Source organism: Schistocerca piceifrons, chromosome X (genome assembly GCF_021461385.2).
Source record: "Schistocerca piceifrons isolate TAMUIC-IGC-003096 chromosome X, iqSchPice1.1, whole genome shotgun sequence".
Taxonomy (NCBI): Eukaryota; Metazoa; Arthropoda; class Insecta; order Orthoptera; family Acrididae; genus Schistocerca; species Schistocerca piceifrons.
Window position 1 is genome coordinate 553,158,477 of NC_060149.1, and position 22,103 is coordinate 553,180,579.

Genomic DNA, 22,103 nt, shown 5'->3' on the forward strand with positions numbered 1-22,103 from the left:
ACGTTTTGCTGGGAAGCCCTTACACATTCTCTATACAATTTCTATATTTTTGGAGCCCTGAAGAAATATATGTGGCCATCAATTTTCTTTGGATCAAGTGGTGCATGCCTGAGTACAATCATGGTTCCACAGGTAATAGCTAACATTTTTCCATGAAGGCACTGACTGTCTTGTCTCACGGTGGGATAAACATATTAACAGTTCGGGTGACTATATATGCATGGGACCTCGCTGCAAAAAGTTGTTGAAGCAGGCCTGTCAAATTTGTCAACAGCATTAAGAACATTGGGCAAGGCTGTTTTTCCACACCCTATACAGCAGTAAACTGGGAATTTAGAACAGTCGTCACACAGTATTTTATGCAGAATACATAATGTGTATCTGTTTTATGTCAGATGTACTGCGCATGTAAAAATAGTGAAATGATTTCTTCTCAATCATAAAAAACTGCAGAGTTCCTTTTTAACAGTATATGGGGATACAAATGACGTCACTGTTGCCTGGATGAATAAATAAATACTTTAAAAAATAAAATTATCATAGGCATGAAAGCATTAGAGGGCATTTTAGTGTGTAGCATTGTTGTTATGATTTTCGTATCACTACATATAATACAAAAACAAAGATTAATTGAATTATTTAAATGTTGAAGTTCGTTTTTACACATCAGTGTCATAAGTTATGCAGTGAAGTATAATAATGGATGAAAAGAATAAAAGTACAAGAAGAGGCTGAAAGTACAAGAATGGTTTTCTGAAAATTCTGATGATAGAAATGGTCTGAAGCACATGATAGCATAATTAGGCTCATTTTTTATAAAAGGAATAGTTATTTGTCACATACTTGGCCAAAGAGATCCTACCAAACTATTCATCTATCAGAATGTTTTTAAAAAGAAGTGTTAAATTTGATACAAATTTTGCACAAAATGTACACATAAAAGTATAACCAAATGATAAGTTACCTAGAAGGTTATATTTCTATGCACATGGGAACATATAAGATAAGAACAAATTACTTTGACACTGCTAATATTTTACATACAAGGAAAGACATTTTATTTCAGAAATAAAATATAGTTATATTTAAGAAACTAAGCACTTGTTTGCCAACTTATTGTCTGTTTGTATGTACCCTATTATGGGAGAAACTGTCTTATTTACATATTACATAATAATGATTTCATTATTAAGATGATTAATAGCAAGGTTACAAAGTAAGATATTAAAATAGATATCTAATAAAAGAGCATAATAATGAAAAAATATTTCATTTCATGATTCAGAATTCTAAAAGAAATAAAATAGGTACAGAACAGCTATAGAGTGGGTCAAACAAATACTCATAGTTATCTATTTATAATTGGGAGAGATTAAAGAGTAGCATTCTGGAACACACTATAAACACCTTTCCAAAAATGCAGGAAAGGAGTCTAAGAACACATCACATTGTCAGCTTTAAAAGTGAACAAGACATACGTAACTTGACACCTACTCTCTTGCTGCAGTGTATGTAAGTAGTGTTATTTAAATGCATATGAAATATGATATAATCAGATGATGAATATGTGAAATAAAGGCTAGCTACATTAGTTTCCCTTTGTGTGAGTACTTTAGTACCACTGCCTCTTCTTTCATTCAATTCCTCTTTATTCTAGGTGATAGCACCTTTATCATACTATGACAAAAAGAGAGGAAGTGGCAAGCTGAGCTGAAGTACAGTGAAGTTCACTCAGCACATAATATATGGATTTCTGCTAGATGCCAAACTACCATTCACATGAGAAACTCCATTCATTTTTTAAGTATAATTATTTCATGAGGTGGATATCTGCAAACAATTTTCATGATGGAGTGTTAATAGGAGTCTTCTTTCTCATATGTTACTGGAATATACTTAGAGTTTGATGCACATATAGTATTTACACTCTTAAAATTTGAGCTGCAGTGTTAATACCACAGTGTAATGTTTAGATCAATCAACACACACACCTTTGAGGCAGTCTAAAACTCTAGATGTTTAATAGAGGAAGTATCAAGTGAACAAATGGAAGTGATTACAGAAATGATCAACTTATTTCATGCACAGATATTTTTGTATTCTTCAAACTACTCATGAACATTTCTCGTTATGTGATGTACTGCATGTAATGTTGGAATACAGTCTGATGGACCAAAACATTATGACCACCTGCTTACTAACTCATGGGTTAAATTTTGGAACAAAATACAACATCAATTCTGTATGTCACAGATCCAAGAAGTTCCTAGTAGATTTCTGGAGGTATGCAGCACCAGGTATTTATGCACATGTAATGTAACTCCTGCAAATTATGGGCCAGTGGCTTGTATGTGTGACACTGGTACACAATAGGATACCAAATGTGTTCCAACAGGTTCAGATCAGATGAATTTGGTGGCCAGGACATCAATGTGAGTTCACTATCGTACTCCTCAAAACACTGTAGCACAATCCTGGCCTTTTGAAATGACAATTATCTAGCTGGAAAGTGCCATTGCTGTCAAAGGAGACACCAAGCATGCAAGTTTGCAGGTGGTCCACAATAATGTTCATTTTCTATTACATGTTCCATGGAAGCCCAAGTGAATGTCCACCATAACATAATACTTCCCCACTGTCCTACGTCCATGGTTTGTTGCATGTTTTGAGCAGTCATTTGCCTGGCTGATGGCGTATCCAGACACAACCATCAACCTTATGTAACAAAGAATGTGATTAATTTAGCCACGTGACATGTTTCCATTGTTCCATGACCCAGTCTCGCTGCACTCTAATTAACAATATCATTTTGTCAACATGGAACAGTGCTCATTTGCTGCATAGTCCCATGTTCAACAATGTGCATTGAACAATGTGTTATGAAACACATTGTCATCAGATGTGTCACAGATCACAGCTTATCCTGTTTTGCATATTGGGCATGCCAGCAACATCCACATTCTGTGATGAGGACTGGCCATCCAATACCTTGTTTTCTGCTCATAGTTTCACCATCTCCCTGGACCACTTTCCATAGATTCTCATGACAGTAGCACATGAACAGCATCATCATTTCCGTGATGCTCAGTCCCAGGTGCCAGGCCGTAACTATCTTCCCTTTGTCAAAGATGCTTATACTAGGATATTTTCTGATTTACAGGCTGTTACATAGGTAGAGTCCCCGTTTGTCTACTTCAGTTATGTACTTTCTTACATGAAGTGGCACTTAACCTTGCAGTGGACGGTGATCATAAGTTTTTTGCCCACTGGTGTATCACTCTATCCAGGGGAGACATTCATACAGTAATGGTATACTTTATCTCAGAGGCTGGATTCAATGTCGTATGAGTTTAAAGGACAAAACCCTTGAATTTTTGGCCATAGAAAGCACCGTGTAAATATTCCTTATAATATTAAACTGTTGCTACAAGCATGTGTTTTTCAGCAGTGGTTATATGGTTTTAGCCATTTGCTAAAAAACTACATCCTTATGATAAAATGGAAAAATAAATTTCAGGAAAACCACACATCTTTCCTATATAATCTGCTTCAACACCATCATAACGACTGCCAACTCAGCACTGATTGAAAAGTGATGATTGATTTGGAAAATCAATTCTAAAGATATAGTTGGGAAAATTTGTCAGGCAACAACAGGAATACTGAACTCCATCTGTGAATACTTCACTTACATTAGGTCACTTGTCTTCACTATGAGAAGCAATAAACACAGGCTAGAGCATATCCTTTCATGAAACCTAAAAGTTATACCCCAGAATAAAGTTATGAAGGCAATTTATTCTGATTTTGATGAAGAGCTTTAATTTGTACATCCCTCAAACACAGAAGAAGAATAAATTTTATGGACCTCTATTAAGCAACACTTTGTTTTCATATTAGAACTCATTTATTACAATTTTTCACAGAACATTAATCACAGGAAGCACACTGTGTAAGGTTTCGCAGCCTTTCATAATACAGGCACTAGGACATCTCGTACCATGGTTCAATATGGAAGAATTTTCCGATACTCCCATTAATAAAAGTCTGGTAGGTTTTGAATTCTTCATTTGTGTGACCATAGTGCCTGTAGTTGCTTTATATTTCTTGAGAGTATTTTTGTTCTGTTGTTGCAACTATACAATCACACATTTTGGTAGTTGCAATGACAGAACAAAAACACACTCAAGAATCAGAAGGTTTTGGTCTGGAGAACACTGAGGCCAGGAAAATGGTCCACCACCTCTTTTCCATCTGCCACAGAAACTGTTCTTAAATTTTGACAGATATTAATATTGAAACTAGGAGAAAAACTGTTGATGCTAAATGGCAGTAACACAATGACACGGGTTGCATGTTAACACAAATTACTGGCTGTGAACCTAAGAATTTACAGCTTAACCAGACATAACCCAATGGCATTATGAACATCCCGCTTAAGAAAGAATTTCATGTGGTATGCCTGTATGTTCTGTTCTTGTGTGTTTCACATGATTAATATACCATCCGGAATTCTGGAAACAGAGATCTAAGGTGGAAATAAAGTGTTTCAGGACCCATGCCCCCCCCCCCCCCCCCCCAACATATTTTCTTCTGCCATGTGTGAGCAATGAATCTTTAAAGTTGGTCTTATCTTATTGTTACATCCTGTATAGTCAACATAGACAAAGCACAGGAGACTTTTGCTTCTAATGAAGACCTATCAAAAAGTCATTCCATGTGTGAGAAAACAAGGGTGTGAAATATACGTATGAGAAAATAACATGAACTTTAATACCTTTTGCATGACTAAGCTGTGGTCCTGACACTAAGTGGTGATGACAGTTTGGAATGGCTTTTTTGTAGATGGTATCATGAGGAAGTGAAATTTCATAATTCTGGATAACATAATAGAAATGCACACACCTGGGCATGCACAGACACAATATGTATCTTTCAGATTAACACAGCATATATCTATTAATTTTGCACAGGGCATATCTGTCAGATTCACACAGCTTCTACATATTATCGAACTAATGTCATCATAATTAACTTGTGATGATGACTTTTAATTATATCATGCACTTTGGGAGGAATTCCCTTCAGCCCATTCACTTGTGGCCTCCAGGTTAGTTTACAGTTTGATATAAGATGTGGAAACATCCACCAAATCTACGGAAACGCTATGTAAATACTTTAGGAGTAAACGAGAACACTCACAGAATAGCAGAAGTATTGAGTCATTGAGAGGCACACACAAAAAAGAAAGAATACTTGCTAGCTTTCAGAAGGAATCCCTTCTCGAGCTCCACATACAATCCTGGCATTGCACATTCAGCTTCTGCTTTTGGGTGAGTGGTCTCCTTTACTCTTACAGTATTTAAATTCAACCAGAAATTACTGCAACTATAGAAAATACAGAATTATTTCTTCATTTTTGGTTTCAGTAATTAAACATATGGCACAAATTATTAAAAGGAGAAACTAACTTTTTCACTATTTTATGTAATAATTTTTTACAGTGTTTCACTAACAAATTAAAAAAAGTATAATTTTTTGTGTAACTATTTGAATTTGTTTCTCACATACCAATGCATGCACAGAAATGCACATACCTGGCATTGCACGGACATAGTATGTATCTCTCAGATTCATACAGCATATATCTACAGGGTGTATACGGGGACAAGGAAATAAAATTCCCGGATTTCTCCCGGATATTCAGTTTAAAAAATATGCTTTTCCCCGGGCGAAAATACACTTTTTCTGTCTTAAGTGACAGTAGGTTTTCCGTAGATTTTCCCTCGGAACTGTAAAACTTATCAATCCTTTGAATGGTTAACTTTTTATACAATCGCGCAGAACTTCCCGAAAAAAAAATGACGGGGCAGAGAAGTTTTGGTAAGACCTTTGATTTGCAGCAACATATATGCTGCATATTTTCGTATTACGAAAATATAAATTCGAATTGCACCAATCACAGCGCGTTAGTTTCCGGAGCGTTGAAACCGAGGTTGCGATGTCCTTTTGTAAGCGAGGCATATCTCAAGCCGCGAGATCTCGCCAGCCGATGACAGCAGCTATTCAGAGCATAGGACACGTGTTATAGTCAGCCAATAGCAAGATCACTGGTTACATAGCGCGAACACGCAAGAGGAAAAGTTAACGGTTTACATTAATGTACACAGTACAGTATATCTACAAGAAAAGCTAAGCTTTCACATATAATTTTGGTCTCTAAGATTAACATGCTACAACAGAAGCTAAGTTTTCACATGTAATATTGATTTTTTTTTTTTTTTTTTTTTTTTTTTTTTTTTTTTACGTGTGTTACACTTTAAGATACATCACACAAATGTGCCAGTAAATTTAAAATTCTGACATAAATGTCTCGACTCGAAATTCTTGTAAGTGGCTGGTCCTCAAACTGTTCAGTTACGAACGCTCTGTGATTTAGATATCCATCCCACTTTCTCACACGTAACATAATTCAGAAATTTACTTTGAAAGTAACGCTTTTCTAACCACCGTTCGAAATACAATCCAGAGACTGTTAGAAATAGGTTCGATTTACCAGTTGCCAGAGAGCGCCAGAAAAACAGGCATTATTGTGCGTGTGCAACTGTATTGGTGTAGGAAGCCCGCATGTTCGTGTGTATAAAGCACTGACAGAGCTTACATTACACCATAAAAGAAACAGGTCATCAGAGGGTACTCCAAAGATCATCGGAATTTCGTAAACTATACTAAAATGCATAATTCGGCTTGAGTGCAAATTGGCTTTTTCCAGATTCACAATGAAGTAGGTCCCATCTGATATTAAGCTTTTCAGTGTGGTTTTTGGGATGTAAATTTTCTTGGAGTACCAGTGCTGTGCGATCTCATTTTTGGTTCTTTATTATGGCATAATGCCATGAATGGCAGAAGATGATAACGTGCACTTGAAATTCAGCGAACAGTTGGAACTAGGCAATACTGTAGAATGAAACACTTCGTTTCAAATAAAATGACTGCCTCGGCGGAAAGATTAATAAAGCCAAATTTCTTTAGCAAACTTGCAAAATTAACTTCACTGTTCTGCAAGGCGATTAATGTTTGACTGCTACAAACTTGGAAAAAAAATAAAATCAGAAAATTGAAATTAATACTATATTTTTGCCCTCCGTAGTTATGTGAATGTATTTTAATTCACCTGATATCCCTTTTGTTTTCATTTGATGTGGGAGCCGTACACGAAGAAATCACTTAACGTAAACACGGTCACGTGGAGGTTAACCCCCTCCCCACTACAACTCTGTGCAAGAGTGAATCTGGCAGCTAGGGCGCGGGAGAAAATTTTTTCGCGTTTGCAATTGGCTGCTTGCTGCTACTACCACCGATACGGCTAACAGCCGAAGTTCAAGTAGCGGGAAGCGGGAGAAGGTACTTCTTATACGCGAGTCAAATGCGCATGCGCAACAGACCGCTGGCAATTGGTCAAACAAACCGAAGGTGAACAGTTGTGACGTCATGCTCATAGCAAGCAGTTTACTGTTACGACGAATTACAGTCTGCGCCCTACGGCCTTTGACATATTTTTGCTATTTGCAGACGCTTGTGCGTGCACGGTGTTTTGTTGTTGTAAATTGCACATTTCCTTTGCCACTAAAGTTTTATTTTTTTCCCTCTCGTTTATATTTTCTTGCTGCAGTATCATTCTCCAGTAGCAGGATACAATAACATTCTTTGTTCTTTGCTAGAGAATCAATTCTGCAGTCAAAATTACAAAAATTTAACTGAAAGCTAAAACAATGAAAAATTCCCGGAATTCCGAAAAATTCCCGGTTTTCTCCCGGATGAAAAAATTCCCGGGTTTTTCCCGGATTTCCCGGTTGTCCCGGGTCGTAGACACCCTGATCTACTAATTTTGCACAGGGTATATCTGTCAGATTCACACAGCTTCTATGTATTATTGAACTAATGTCATCATAATTAACTTGTGATGACTACTTTTAATTATATCAAGCACTTTGGAAGGAATTCCCTTCAGCCCATTCACTTGTGGCCTCCAAATGCATCATCAGTCATCTCCGCCAGATTCATTCTGGAGCCATTACACACTATAATGACAATGTCATCAGCGCAACTGATTCATCTACTACATTTATCCAGTCTAGTAATCTCTAATGTGTTTATATCATTACTCAAAAGGTTACAGTTCAACATTTTGTGCCCTGAGGAAGTTTTCTGTAATCTTTTTAATTGTCTTAAGAAGTCTTTGACCAATGCTCTCTCTAGAACAGCATAGTGGATTGGGTGAAGGGTGAGTCAGTCGTTCCCTAAAACTGCAGCAGTCTGGATAAGGGAAGGAAACCCCAAAAGAAAAATAGGACAAGTATAAGATTCATGAAATGGCAGTCCCATACTGAACTACTCTTGCAAGAGGCCACAGGCCTCTCCTAGGGGAATTTCACCTGGACTACCATATTCTTCATAAAGAAAAAACAGCTGAAAAAATTTGTGAGGATCAAACAGGTTTAAATGTTTAATCAATGAAATGAAGAAGACGGTGAAGAAGAAGAAGAAGAAGAAGAAGTACAATGAGCCACTGACCACTATATTATTTCCCAAAAGCTGCAGTAGTGAGATTTACTGGACTAAAGATCTTTAAGATGTGTGAAAATGGTAGACTATAATTTTTGAAACCCCAATCGGTATGAGTGATTACTGTCCTGGACACCAAAATTCATGTAAAGCATGTAGTGTACAGCAATTTGAGCCCTACAAGACTGCAAAACTGACATTTTAGTGGCAACAAGCTATCGGGCCTACCATTATCTTCAAACAATGATAAGTCCACTGGTTCATGTGGTTTTCTGTACGTAATTTTAAACATGACCATTACAGTACTTACACTATGTGATCAAAAGTATCCGGACACCCCCAAAAACATACGTTTTTTGTATTAGGTGCATTGTGCTGCCACCTACTGCCAGGTACTCCTTATCAAGCAACCTCAGTAGCCATTAGACATCATGAGAGAGCAGAATGGGGTGCTCCATGGAAATCACGGACTTCGAATGTGGTCAGGTGACTGGGTGTCACTTGTGTCACACATCTGTATGTGAGATTTCCACCCTCCTAAACATCTTTAGGTCCACTGTTTCTGATGTGATAATGAAGTGAAAACGTGAAGGGGCACACACAACACAAAAGCATATGGGCCAACCTCATCTGTTGACTGACAAAGACCACTGACAGTTGAAGGGGGTCATAATGTGTAATAGGCACACATCTATCCAGACCATCACACAGGAATTCCAAACTGCATCAGGAGCCACTGCAAGTACTATGACAGTTAGGCAGGAGGTGAGAGAACTTGGATTTCATGGTCGAGCGGCTGCTCATAAGCCACCCATCATGCCAGTAAATGCCAAACAACGGCTCGCTAGGTGTAAGGAGCATAAACATTGGATGATTGAACAGTGGAAAAATGTTGTGTGGAGTGAAAAATCATGGTACACAATTTGGCGATCCGATGTCAGGGTGTGGGTATGGCAAATGCCAGGTGAATGTCATCTGTCAGCAAGTGTAATGCCAACAGCAAAATTCAGAGGCGGTGGTGTTATGCTGTGGTCGTGTTTTGCATGGAGAGGGCCTGCACTCCTTGTTGTTTTGCATGGCACTATCACATCAGAGGCATACATTGATGATTTAAGCACCTTCTTGCTTCCCACTGTTGAAGAACACTTCAGGGATCATGATTGCATCTTTCAACATGATTGAGCACCTGCTAATAATGCACAGCTGTGGCAGAGTGGTAACACAACAATAACATCCCTGTAATGGACTGGCCTGCACAAGGTCCTGACCTGAATCCTACAGAACACCTTTGGGATGTTTTGGAATGCTGACTTCATTGCCAGGCCTCACCGACCAACATTGATACATCTCCTCAGGGCAGCAATCCTTGAAGAATGGGCTGCCATTCCCCAAGAAACCTTTCAGTACCTGACAGAACATATGCCTGCGAGAGTGGAAGCTATCATCATGGCTAAGAGTGGGCCAACACCATATTGAATACCAGCATTACCGACAGAGAGTGCCACAAACTTTTAAGTCATTTTCAGCCAGGTGAGGGATACTTTTGATCACATAATGTACCTTCCTTCCCTAAAATTCTCGTTAGCAACCTACGCTACTGTGAAAGTTGAAATGAAGTTAACGTTAAAGATTTTGGGCACTACTGCATATTTAACAATCACATGAAATGAAGTTTTTGATTATGCTTCATCCTCAAAGTGCAGCCTGCATTTTATACCTGTGCAGTGGTTTTATAGAATGACCTGTACACTTTGGCCTATATTAATGAGTGGCACAGTGAATCTGTACAATAATGTGTTTTGCAGAATTGTGTAAACTGTCTCTGTATGCAAGTTTATAAAATAGTGCTATGTTTCAGATTTGCTTACAAAGACTAGGGAGTTTCTGGTTTAACTCCATGGCAACTCAATGCTGAGGTGCTTAAATAGAGGTAGAAAAAAAATAAAATTATTGTATGGGAACAAGACATCTGGTAAACATACAGCAGAATGCAAATTTTTTGCAGAAAACCTGCACAAAGTAAATTCTCTCTATTATCAGACTGAGGATTCCAATTCTTTCAAGCCTTGGGACATATCCTATAAACAAATACCTTCTTTTAGTCTAGTTTTATCATAAATCTCTCTTTTTCCTCAATGCTTTTAGTATATCCTAGATTAGTTATTTGATCTAACCACCTAATCTCCGGCTAAACTTTCTGTAGCACCACATTTTAAAAAGATTCTGTTCTCCTCTTGTCTGACCTGCTGATCATCCACCTTTCACTTCCATACAAGGGTATGAAACACAGAAATACCTTCAGAGAAAAAGTCCTAACACTTAAATTTATATTCAATGTTAACAAATTTAAATTTCCCTACAACATTTCCCACTGGCAGCCTGCATTGTATATTATGTTTACTTTGGCCATCATCAAATATACAGTATTTCTACTCTCTCATTTCCCAATACAGTTCCTTAAGCATTTCCTAATTTAATTGAAAAACACCGTTTATTTTTCATGTCGTGCAACTCTCTTAAATCCAGTATTGTTTCACCCTTGTATTTTGTCCTTGTTAACTCCAGAATTTCAGAGAGTATAGTCCAGTCAACATTGTAAAAAGCTTTCTCTAAATGTACAAATGCTATACATGAAGGTTTGCATTTCTTCAACCTATAATCTAAGGTACGTCGTAAGACCATTGTTGCCTTGTATGTTCCTACATTTCTCTGGAACACAAACTGATCCTCACTGTGGTCAGTATCGTATAGTCTTTCCATTAGTCGGTACATAATTCAAGTCAGTATTTTGCAACTATGACTTATTAAACTAATGGTTTGGTAATATTCACATCTGTCAGTCTCTGTCTTCCTTGGAAAAAGAATTATTACCTTCTTCTTGAAACCTTAAGGTACTATGGCTGTCTGATATCTCCTGCATACAAGGTGGAATAGGTTTGTAATGGTATGGTCTCATAACGACCTTAATAATTCTGAGGGAATGTCACCTATTGCAGGGGTTATGTTTCAACTTATGTCTTTCAGTGCTCTGCCAGATTCTTGTTGCAATATCCCTTCTCCTATTTCATGTTCATCCACTTCCTCTTCCTTTCCTTGTCTTTATTTGTGTAGCCCTTCTACATATTCCTTGAACCTTTCTGTCTCCCCTTCTTTGCATAGCACTGGCATGCCATCTCAGTTCTTGATATTCTTACAGCTACTTTGCTTTTCTCTCAAGTGGGTTCTTTTATTTTCCTATAGGGCACATCTATCATTTCCATAGCCATTCATGCTTTAACTATGGATTAAGTACGAATAATTTTAGGGACCTGTCCTCAGAAAAATGTTTTAATTAAACTGTTTTGATAATTTATGTTCTGGAAATTAATTTCAGTAGAACATATTACTACCTAACACAGTTGATCCATATTTTTGCCCCTTAAGCATGCTTTTGGAAATTCTAATCATATTATAGACATGTGTTAGGAGTTAAACTCTTAGAGAGTGAAACTGAAAATCTTTGTGGGGGTACTGACCTTATGAACTGGCATCCTCAAATCTAATGTAAAAGATGTGTTACAACTCACAAACTTCATAGTTTTAAGCTTACCTGGCCTGTGCATAAGCTAGCTATTCAGGTCTTACATTTGGTTCTCATACACTTCTTTTTTCAAATGTTACAGAACATTCCTTGCACCTCACATCTTAAGAAATTTGCATATATCTATTAGGATGAACTGAGTATTTTTGATTTATTTGGAGATTACATATTTCCTATTACACTGCTCTTATGCAGGAAATCCAGGGAAATAATTGCCTCAATCAGACATTTGGCAGTAGAGCACTATGCTATATACAATACATAATGCCACAGCACACACAATCTTATTGCTTCCAAATTGCTGCAAAACATCAGAATCACAGCTACTGAATATCTTACTATAGAGAATCCCACAAGACCTTTTTTTTTTTTTTTTTACTATTTGTAATCAGTTTTTAATCACACAAAGCTTCACTATTAAGCTCATAGTGTGGAAATTATGAAACATACTCTCAAAAGTGTATTAAGCTCTAGCACATTTGTGAATGTATAATGAATCTATCTCCCACACTATGTGTCTGAAGATGTCTTTTATGTTTTGAAATGAGTCACAATGAGTTACAAACAATAACTATAGGTGACTGGAGATAAAAAAGTAGGAGAAAAGCTTTCATTCTCCATAAAATAATAGCAAACAAAAGTAACAATTGTGTACCGAAGGGGAATACTTCTTATCATCAGCAAAAAACATGTACTTGGAAATTTTTAATGCCAGTAACAATTATATAGTGACAAGTTACAATGCATTTGCATAAATAAGACATTTGTGTAGTTCTATCACAATGGCACATTTTTTCACGTTTTCTCATTTTTGAAAGGCTTTGGTCCTTTGTGTAACCAACATGTTCCTCACAAAATGAGTAAAGATTCTATTGTGGATTGGCAAATATATATGATACAGAAAATGTCAGTCTCTTCTGGTATACTGGGTGTTGTTTTGTCCCATTTTTTAAGAGCGGTCAGTTTCAATTTCAAATAATGATTATTATTTTCTTGAGAAATGGTGAAATTGTATCTCTCATCACTCTTCAGTATCACATTCTTTAATAAACCTAATTACATTGGGTTTTGAGAGGCTGGTGGTGGCTGTGGTGAGGTACGGAAGGAGGTGGTGGGGGAGGGGGTGGCGAGAGGGAGTAGGGGAGGGGGTGGTGAGAGGGAGTAGGGTAGAGGGGAGGGGGTGGTGAGAGGGAGTAGGGTAGGGGGGAGGGGGACAGAGGAGGGAAAGGAGGGGGACAGAGGAGGGAAAGGAGGGGGACAGAGGAGGGAAAGGAAGGGGACAGAGGAGGAGGAGGATGATGATGAATTTATAAATATGAAATTGGTCATCATGAAGACCTGACCAAGTATTGTAACATATCATCTGAAAACTACAGTATTTTCTGCTTGCTCTAAATTTCTTTGAATACAAGTAACTATTTGAAAAGTACTCATTGAACTCAACAACAAAATGGTTCAAATGGCTCTGAGCACTATGGGACTCAACTTCTGAGGTCATCAGTCCCCTAGAACTTAGAACTAGTTAAACCTAACTAACCTAAAGACATCACACACATCCGTGCCTGAGGCAGGATTCGAACCTGCGACCGTAGTGGTCTCGCGGTTCCAGACTGCAGCGCCTAGAACTGCACGGCCACTTCGGCCGGCGAACTCAACAACAGTAATGGATTTTTCACATTCTCTGACACAAAAAATTAGGAGCACCAAAAATTAGGAGTATATTCCAGACACAATCAGAGTACAATTAACAATGAAATGAAATAAAATAAAATGAAATAAAAATGACTCAGCACCACAGATTTAAAGTTTCACAAGCATAAACGGAGTACAAATTTGTGTAACATTATTATACTAAACTTCTTATTATGACAAAACCTTGGTTCTTAAATTAAAATTGATTTCTCTCTTTTACACACACACACACACACACACACACACACACACACACATACACATACACACCTCTAAAAACAGATCCATAGGGGTCCTTTATTGTGGATAATATGGGAACATTTAACTTTTGACTGCTACTAAGGCAGACATTAAATTTTTTATTATATCTTGTTTAATGTGTATGCTTGTCTTATTACCTACTGATGTCAAAAGCCCAAGAAGTCGACTAAGGGTGTCTTGAGGATAATGTCATGCTATTTTAGGGTAAAGGAAGAATACTGGTATTGGACCTTGTGGAAATTCATGATGCATTCAACTACTACTGTGTTGGAAAGAAACATGTGTACTATATGCATATTTATTCCATATTTTGGATAATCATGTGATGTGTACTTTTGTGCTCCAAATGATGGAATCTTTACTCTGCAAAATGTGATGCACAAGACAATATCAAGACATTTAAAATTTTGGACTGGTTAAAACAGTGTGTGGTACCTGAAACATATTTTATATAATATGAAAGCTCCTTCAGTGTACAGATGCAGTGACACATACATGCAAACATTCTTGTGGATGTGAAATATATTAATTTTTTAGTAATACTTCCTGGAGGCATAATTGTACATATTATACATATGTACAGTAACAAACAATAAAATAAAGTAAAAAAAACTTTAAGATTTAATATATTGCACTTTATTTTAATAAGTGAGGATATATGTACATAGCAAGAATTGGTTGATGTAACTGTGCCGCACATCTATAGTACAATAATTAGTCAATATTTTGTTAAAAAGACTTTCACTAAGGTACATTTTAAACGGGTACACTTACCTCAGATCAGGCAAAGGTAGAAATTCTATATCAATAAGTGGCCTTAAACTGGGTAGGCTGCAGGCAGTAATATGGCCATTTGAAATATAGCACACTAAGCACACACTATCTGTAAACCAAAATAAAATGCATGGTGTACTCATAAAATATGTATAAATTAACAACAAAGACATAAGAAACAAAAATATTTTCTCAGTTCAAGCTCTGAGCATACACTTCTCTCTCTCTCTCTCTCTCTCTCTCTCTCTCTCTCTCTCTCTCTCTCACACACACACACACACACACACACACACACACACACACACACACACACAGGGTGGGGGGGGGGGGGGGGAGAATCAACAAAGGGCAGGGGAGGTCGTTGACAGTGTGAGGGGAGGGTATCCACAAAGGAGGAAAGTGTTGGCAGGAGTTGGGTGGGGTGGTTATAGAGGGTTAGCAACATCAAAAATCAGTGACATCATCTAAGAAGTGGGGGGGATGGTCAGAGTCAAAGGAAAGGGGAACTGAGTCAAAGATGAGGAAAGGGGAGAGTCAAGAGGGACTTGGGAGGGTGAGGGGGGTTTCAAAGAGCAATTGTGGGCTGTGGCAAAGGGGGGCTGGGTTTCTGTGGCAAATAGATGGATGAGGGTTTTCATCAAACAGAGATCAGAGGGATTCTGTAAAAATATGGTGGTGCTCTTGCAAATAGGGGGCACCGGAGACTCCTTCATAGAGAGGGTGGCGGGGTTCTGTTAAAGTGGTGGTGAGGTGATTCTGTAAAGAAAGGGCAGCAGGGGCTCCATCAAAGACAGGGTGGGGCATGTTAGGGCAAGGTTGACCATGTCAAAGAGGAGGCACAGGGGAAGCTGTATCAAAATGGGTGCAGGGCTATTACAAAGAGGGGGAGGGGCAGTGTCAAAGAGGGGAGTGGTGGCTGCATCAAAGAAGGGGAGGGAAGTCAACTGAAATGAAATATTTTGAAAACCAGATACCAGCTTTTCTTTACTGCATTTGTAAGCCATTTTCAGTTTATGGTGAGGTAATTACACTTCATTCAGAATTACTATGTCCCTGATAATCTTCAAATATTACGGTACATGTATCCTATCATTGTAGTGACTGTAAGCAGCAGAGCAATATGGTGAAGGAGCTGTGACGCCACACTGAAAATTGAGCAACTTTTTAAATAGCTTCCAGTAATGATAGGTCCTATCATGTTTGACTCATGCTGTACAGCAACTACTACACTGTATTCTTGCAATCTGTTCTAAAAGTCTGTGAAAAAATGTTACTATTCATTGGCTTCTGTTATTACGTCCCTTGGAGTCACTCAGATGATTATTCTAAATTGAGAATTACTGTTTGTAAAAAATTTATTGAGTCTTCTGTGAACACTTATGATATGAGCTACAATTTTAGTATTTCAGCACTACAAAATGTGTACACAAACTAGTCATTTAAATAAAAACTCAAGAGAGAGAGAGAGAGAGAGAGAGAGAGAGAGAGAGAGAGAGAGAGAGTGAGTATCCTACAGTAATTTGTATGAACGTCTTGATTGTGTACCTGTTCATTAGATTGTGTACAGATATGAGGCTTTCTCAATAGGACTCAGTTATCTGATGCAAGGGTGAACAGATTTTCAGGTATACACTGTCCAGTCACATTACTGTGACCTCATGTCAAAAGCTTAGATATGGTCCCCAAGGATGGATGCATACTTCTGTTGATATGGTGCACCTTCCAGAATGATAAGACCACCAGGAAATGCCATGAAAACATCCCTCAGACCATAATGCTTCCTCCAACAGCCTGGACCATTCCGACAATTGTTGCGGGTGTTTACTTTCAGAAGTGAGCTTTCAGCCAAAAGGTCTTCTTCTAAAGTAGAAAACATACACACTTTCACATAAGCACTATTCACACACACATGACCACTGTCCCTGGCCACTAAGGCTGGATTAATAGTCAGGCTCCCAGACTGAGTCTGGCCTCAGTGGCCAGAGAGAGTGGTCATGTGTGTGCGAGTTGTGCTTATGTGAATGTGTGTGTGTTTTCTACTTTAGAAGAAAGCTTTTGGGCTGAAACCTCAGATGTATAGTAGTATTTTTGCTGTGGCTGTCGTGACTCTTTATCTTCTCTATTGGTGGGTAGCAATCTTTCCTTTCCATAAAATTATCACAAATAATAATACAAAGTGACATTATACTTAACGATACAATCAACAATACTTGGTAAATCTTTTTAAATATTATAATGCTCCAGAAATTCAGAGACAGAGTAGAAGCAATGGCCAAGCATGAACTGTTTGAACTTTGCTTTAAATGTATTTAATGTCAGTGCCATTTTAAGTAATCTTCTGCCTAGTTTCATAAGAGTGAAAATCTTAGATATGTTTTAAGATGTCTTCTTTTAAAGTAATCCCTTCTGTAGATATTAGTATGTCATGTAAGTGGTCTGCAGGAACCACTGCATTTAGCTTGCTTTATCACTCTGATAATCTTTTCCTGTATTTTAAATTTGTGTATTTTTTCTTTTTTATATATATAAATTTGTAGAATTCCCCAATTTGCACCAGTTGCAACCGTGTTGCCATTATACTGTGTTACCAATGATAGGCAGCATTTATTACGAGAGAAAATTCTATCAGCAAACAGAAGGGTATTCAGCTTTTTGTTTAGATTGTTAAGGTGCAATGCCCTCTTCAAATCCTCCTGAATACATTTGTCTAAGAATTTTGTATCACTCATATTTAATACAGTTTTCACTCAGAGTGGAAAACAGTGTTTGCAAGTTTGAGGTTTTGTATGGCCTGGAAATTAACTGACAATTTTTTCAAACTTTGGTCATCTTCACTGAGTGATCTAATTAGAATATTAGTCTCATCTGCAAAGAGTACTGTTGTTCTGTAACTTTTTTCAGCCAAATCATTTGCATAAAGCAAAGCAAGGCAGGCTCCAGAACTGACCATTGTAGAAATCCATACTTGATGTCCTGCTCATTAGTGTAGCAACTAGAGATTCTTCTTGTCCTATTGTCTTTGTACTTTATTTCTGTAATCTACTGATTGCGAAGGTACGACTGGATCCACCTTACAGAGTGACATCTAACTCCAAAATTACTTCACTGAAATGAGAGAATATCAGGACCACTGACATTGAAGGCTTTACTAAGATCAAGAAATATACAAGATATCTGTTTTTATCATCCACTGCACTTAGTTTTTCATTTAAAGGGGGAAAGCATGCCAACTGTGTTAACTTTCCAGCTCTGAACCCATGTCGTGAGTCATTTACAGCATTTCTTTACTTAAAAAGATTGAAAATTTTACAAGAAACATTTTTTTCTATAATTTTGCTGAATCGCAGCATAACTAGTATTGGCCTATAGGTAATAATTTCACGTTTGACACAGTCTTATGCACAGGTTTTACTTTTGCAGTTTTTAGTCAATTTAGGGATACATCATTCTCAAATGATGAGTTTACATTGTCTACTAGTGGTTTTGAAATAAAAGTTTGGTATTTTTGATGATAGCATCTAGTATCTCATCAGCACCCATTGAATATTTATTAGGTAATTTAGTATAGTTCCTCAGGTACTGATGGATACATGAATGCTTTGATCTGGCTGTATGCTATTATTGCCTAGCTGCTTTTTATGATATGTATTTACCAACTGCTGAGATATGTTTGTTAACTGCACCATGATTAACCTACCTTGTGCCTATTTTCCTTTTTATGTTTTCCCAGATTGCTTTAGTTTTATTCCTGGAATTACATACTAGTCTGTCTATTTTTTATTTCTGAAATAATGTGTGTTGGTATTCCTTAGTACTTTCTGAAGTAGGTAATGACATCAGGTCTCTTATTTTGCTTTCTAATATCCATATAATCTCTACTGATTTTGACATATCATCTCTATCCTTGCATGTTTGTTTTTTGAACAGATTAAATGTGATTTTTTCCTTGGGAGAAACTATTTTAAAAAAATTTGAGCATAGTGACCACTAAAACTTGTGTTTACCACTTACGTGCTACACGGAGATTTTTGTGTATTTATCAAACTCTGGTCAGTGACGTATGCTGCCATTTCTTTTTTCCAAGTTGGTTCAGTTATAATAGGGCTTTTATCGAAAAGCTGTAGGAAATCATGGAATTTCTTGGACTTCAAGAAATCAGTATGAAGTTATCACATATGATTATATTTTTCATGAGAGAATTAATTGTCTTCCAGAAATGTCTCCATGTGACCATAAAACACTTTATTGTTTCCATACGATGACCCGTCTATGCAAACAATAACTGTATTTTGCCTTGGTACATCAACTATACAGAGTTCTTTATCTTTTTCATTGACCAGATTATTATAGTTAGTTACACTTCTGAATTCCATGTTTTCTCTAACGTATATACAGCTATGGTACACCCATACCTAAATAGTTGCCTACAAAACATGCTTGCTAGTTTGAACTGATGGTTGTATGACAGCTTTCATGTGTCTTGACTAAGCAAAAGCTCGGTAAAGCATAAGCCAGCAATATCAATCAGGTCACTTAAGATTATGTCTATTTAATTAAGTTTATTGGACAGGAATTGAATGTTCTGATGGAGCATGGACAGCGCATGTCAAAAATGTCAAAGTTCTACGAAGAATGAAGAAAGAGAAAGAAGTACTGGCCACCGTGAAAGTAAGACACATCATGCGGAACAACAACACATACCATCTCCTCCAGACATCCTCCAAGTAAAAATACGAGGGAAGAGAAATGTTGGCCAGAGAAGAATATCCTGGATTAAGAACATCAGAATGTGGACATCTAAAATATCTGCAGAGCTATTTACAGCTGCAAGTGACAGGAGAAGCACTGCCAAGATGGTTGTCAACACCTGGAATGGATAGGAAGAAGAAGAAGAAGAAGAAGAAGAAGAAGAAGGAGTAACTTGAAGTTAGGTACAGACAATAGACACACATCAAAAAAAGTTTTGCATCACCTCGGTTTCGAGAGTTCTGGAATCTGTACAGAAAATTGGAATAGAGGTCAACATAAGTATCATTTCCACCCTTTTTACTGCTCATGAAAATCACACATTGCATGTTGTACCACCATACAGCGAGACCTTCAGAAATAGTGGTCCAGATTGCTGTACACACCAGTACCTCTAATACCCCGCAGCACGTCCTCTTGAATTGATGCATGCATGTATTCGTCGTGGTATACTATCCACAAGTTCATCAAGGCACTGTTGGTCCAGATTGACCACGCAGAATCCATGAAGACGAATGCCTCACCAGTATGCTGCTGATATGGTTGTGCTGTCGGTCAGAGGATGGCATTCACATATCGTACAGCTGTTACATCGGCACCCATGACCATCAGCAGTGTACGTCAGCCCCACATAATGCCACCCCAAAACATCAGGGAACCTCTACTTTGCTCCACTCGCTGCACAGTGTATTTAAGGTGTTCAGCCTGACCAGGTTGCCTCCAAACACATCTCTGACGATTGTCTGGTTGAAGGCATAAGCGACACTCATCGATGAAGAGAACGTGATGCCAATCCTGAGCGGTCCATTTGGCATGTTGTTGGGCCCATCTGTACCGCACTGCATGGTACCGTGGTTGCAAAGATGGACCTTGCCATGGACGTTGGGAGTGAAGTAGCGCATCATGCAGCTTAATGCGCACAGTTTGAGTTGTAACACGACGTCCTGTGGCTGCATGAAAAGGATTATTCAACATGGTGGCATTACTGTCAGGGTTCCTCTGAGCCATAATCCATAGGTAACAGTCATCCACTGCAGTAGTAGCCCTTGGGCAGCCTGAGCAAGGCATGTTCTCGATGGTTCCTGTCTCTCTGTATCTCCTCCATGTCCGAACAACAATACTTTGCATAATGAAATGATTACCTAGCTTGTCCTCACAGCTTCTGCCTTGACTATCACTTATGATAAGAACTTGGTCTCATTGATTATTTGTTGCCCTATACTCAGTGAATGGTTCAGTTCAGGATAATCACATGAATTACTTAAATTATTAGCACATCAAATTTATTGTGTGTTCCAACTTATTTGCCAAGTTATTTCAGGCCTAACAATTCAGTGTTTTCACACAAATCATAATTCTGATTTTCCACTAGAGCTTGTTCATAGTCACTTAACTATGTTTCTGAATTTCTTATTTTGAGCAACATGACACTGTTTTAGTCCTGCAGCATTTTTATAGTTCCATCCTTGTATATCGCACTTGAGCATCTACCAGAAAATGGCGATGTTTCTGGTGGAATTTTCAGCACATTTTGCTTCACCAGCTGTTCATATTTTGTGGCTTGAAGTTTATTAGTATCCATATTTTGTGCACACATTATAAACTGTAGACTGCATATATGTTCATTTAGTTTCAAAATGTCCTTATAATTTGCAAATACTTTCTTTTTACCAGAAATATTCACATTTTCTAAGAAGCTCTATAAAATTCTTTTACATTGGCCACCAACTTGAAATATTCTCAGTATAACATAATCCTGATGTCTGATGTCATATTTTTTCAAAAAAAGCCAAAATCTAGATAGTAAGAAGGTAAATATAATAATACACAGTCAAATGGCAGTTTACTCTTTTAAAAAAAAAGTATGACAAAAATTCACCTTAACATTTTGGTAGGAATACATCAGCAGTTTTGTGAAGAAAGTTCTAATGTGATTCATGCAGCTGAGAATAAAACCACTTCACTCATTATTATCCAAGTCATTTCATTTTATTTTTATTAATCCCAGAAATCTTACAGCATGTCATTAAACATAGATAATGGACAAGTCACCAGGAGAGCTTTCTTATGATCACTCAAAGTCACAATTTTCCTTCAATTATCAGTCAATGGATTCAGAAAAATTTGTTTTTTTGCACAAAAGTAAAAGAACAAAATGGTAAATATCCTAGAATTACTAGTCTCTACAGGCCAGAATATCAGTAATATAAGGAAAATTATAGATTGCTACTCACCATAAAGATAACACATTGAGTTACAGACAGGCACAACAAAAAAGACTGTTACACATTCAGCTTTTGGACACAGCCTTCTTCTGGAAAGAAACACGCGCGCGCGCCCACACACACACACACACACACACACACACACACGCACACACACACACACACACACACACACGCGCGCGCACACACACACACGCACACGCACTAGCACACACTCATTCCTTCACAAAAGCAAGCACACCTCAAGTGCATATCACCAG

General features: G+C 37.6%; 1 protein-coding gene across 3 annotated transcripts in view; it reads right to left on the reverse strand.

The window, feature by feature from the left end:
- Window positions 1-22,103, reverse strand: part of LOC124721331 (syntaxin-binding protein 5) — a 1,049,372-nt gene that overhangs the window by 68,993 nt on the left and 958,276 nt on the right. For all 3 annotated transcript variants that reach the window (XM_047246245.1, XM_047246244.1, XM_047246243.1), the window contains exon 19: window positions 14,873-14,981. In XM_047246245.1, coding sequence (XP_047102201.1) covers window positions 14,873-14,981 — 109 coding nt within the window. The remainder of the gene's footprint in view (window positions 1-14,872; window positions 14,982-22,103) is intronic.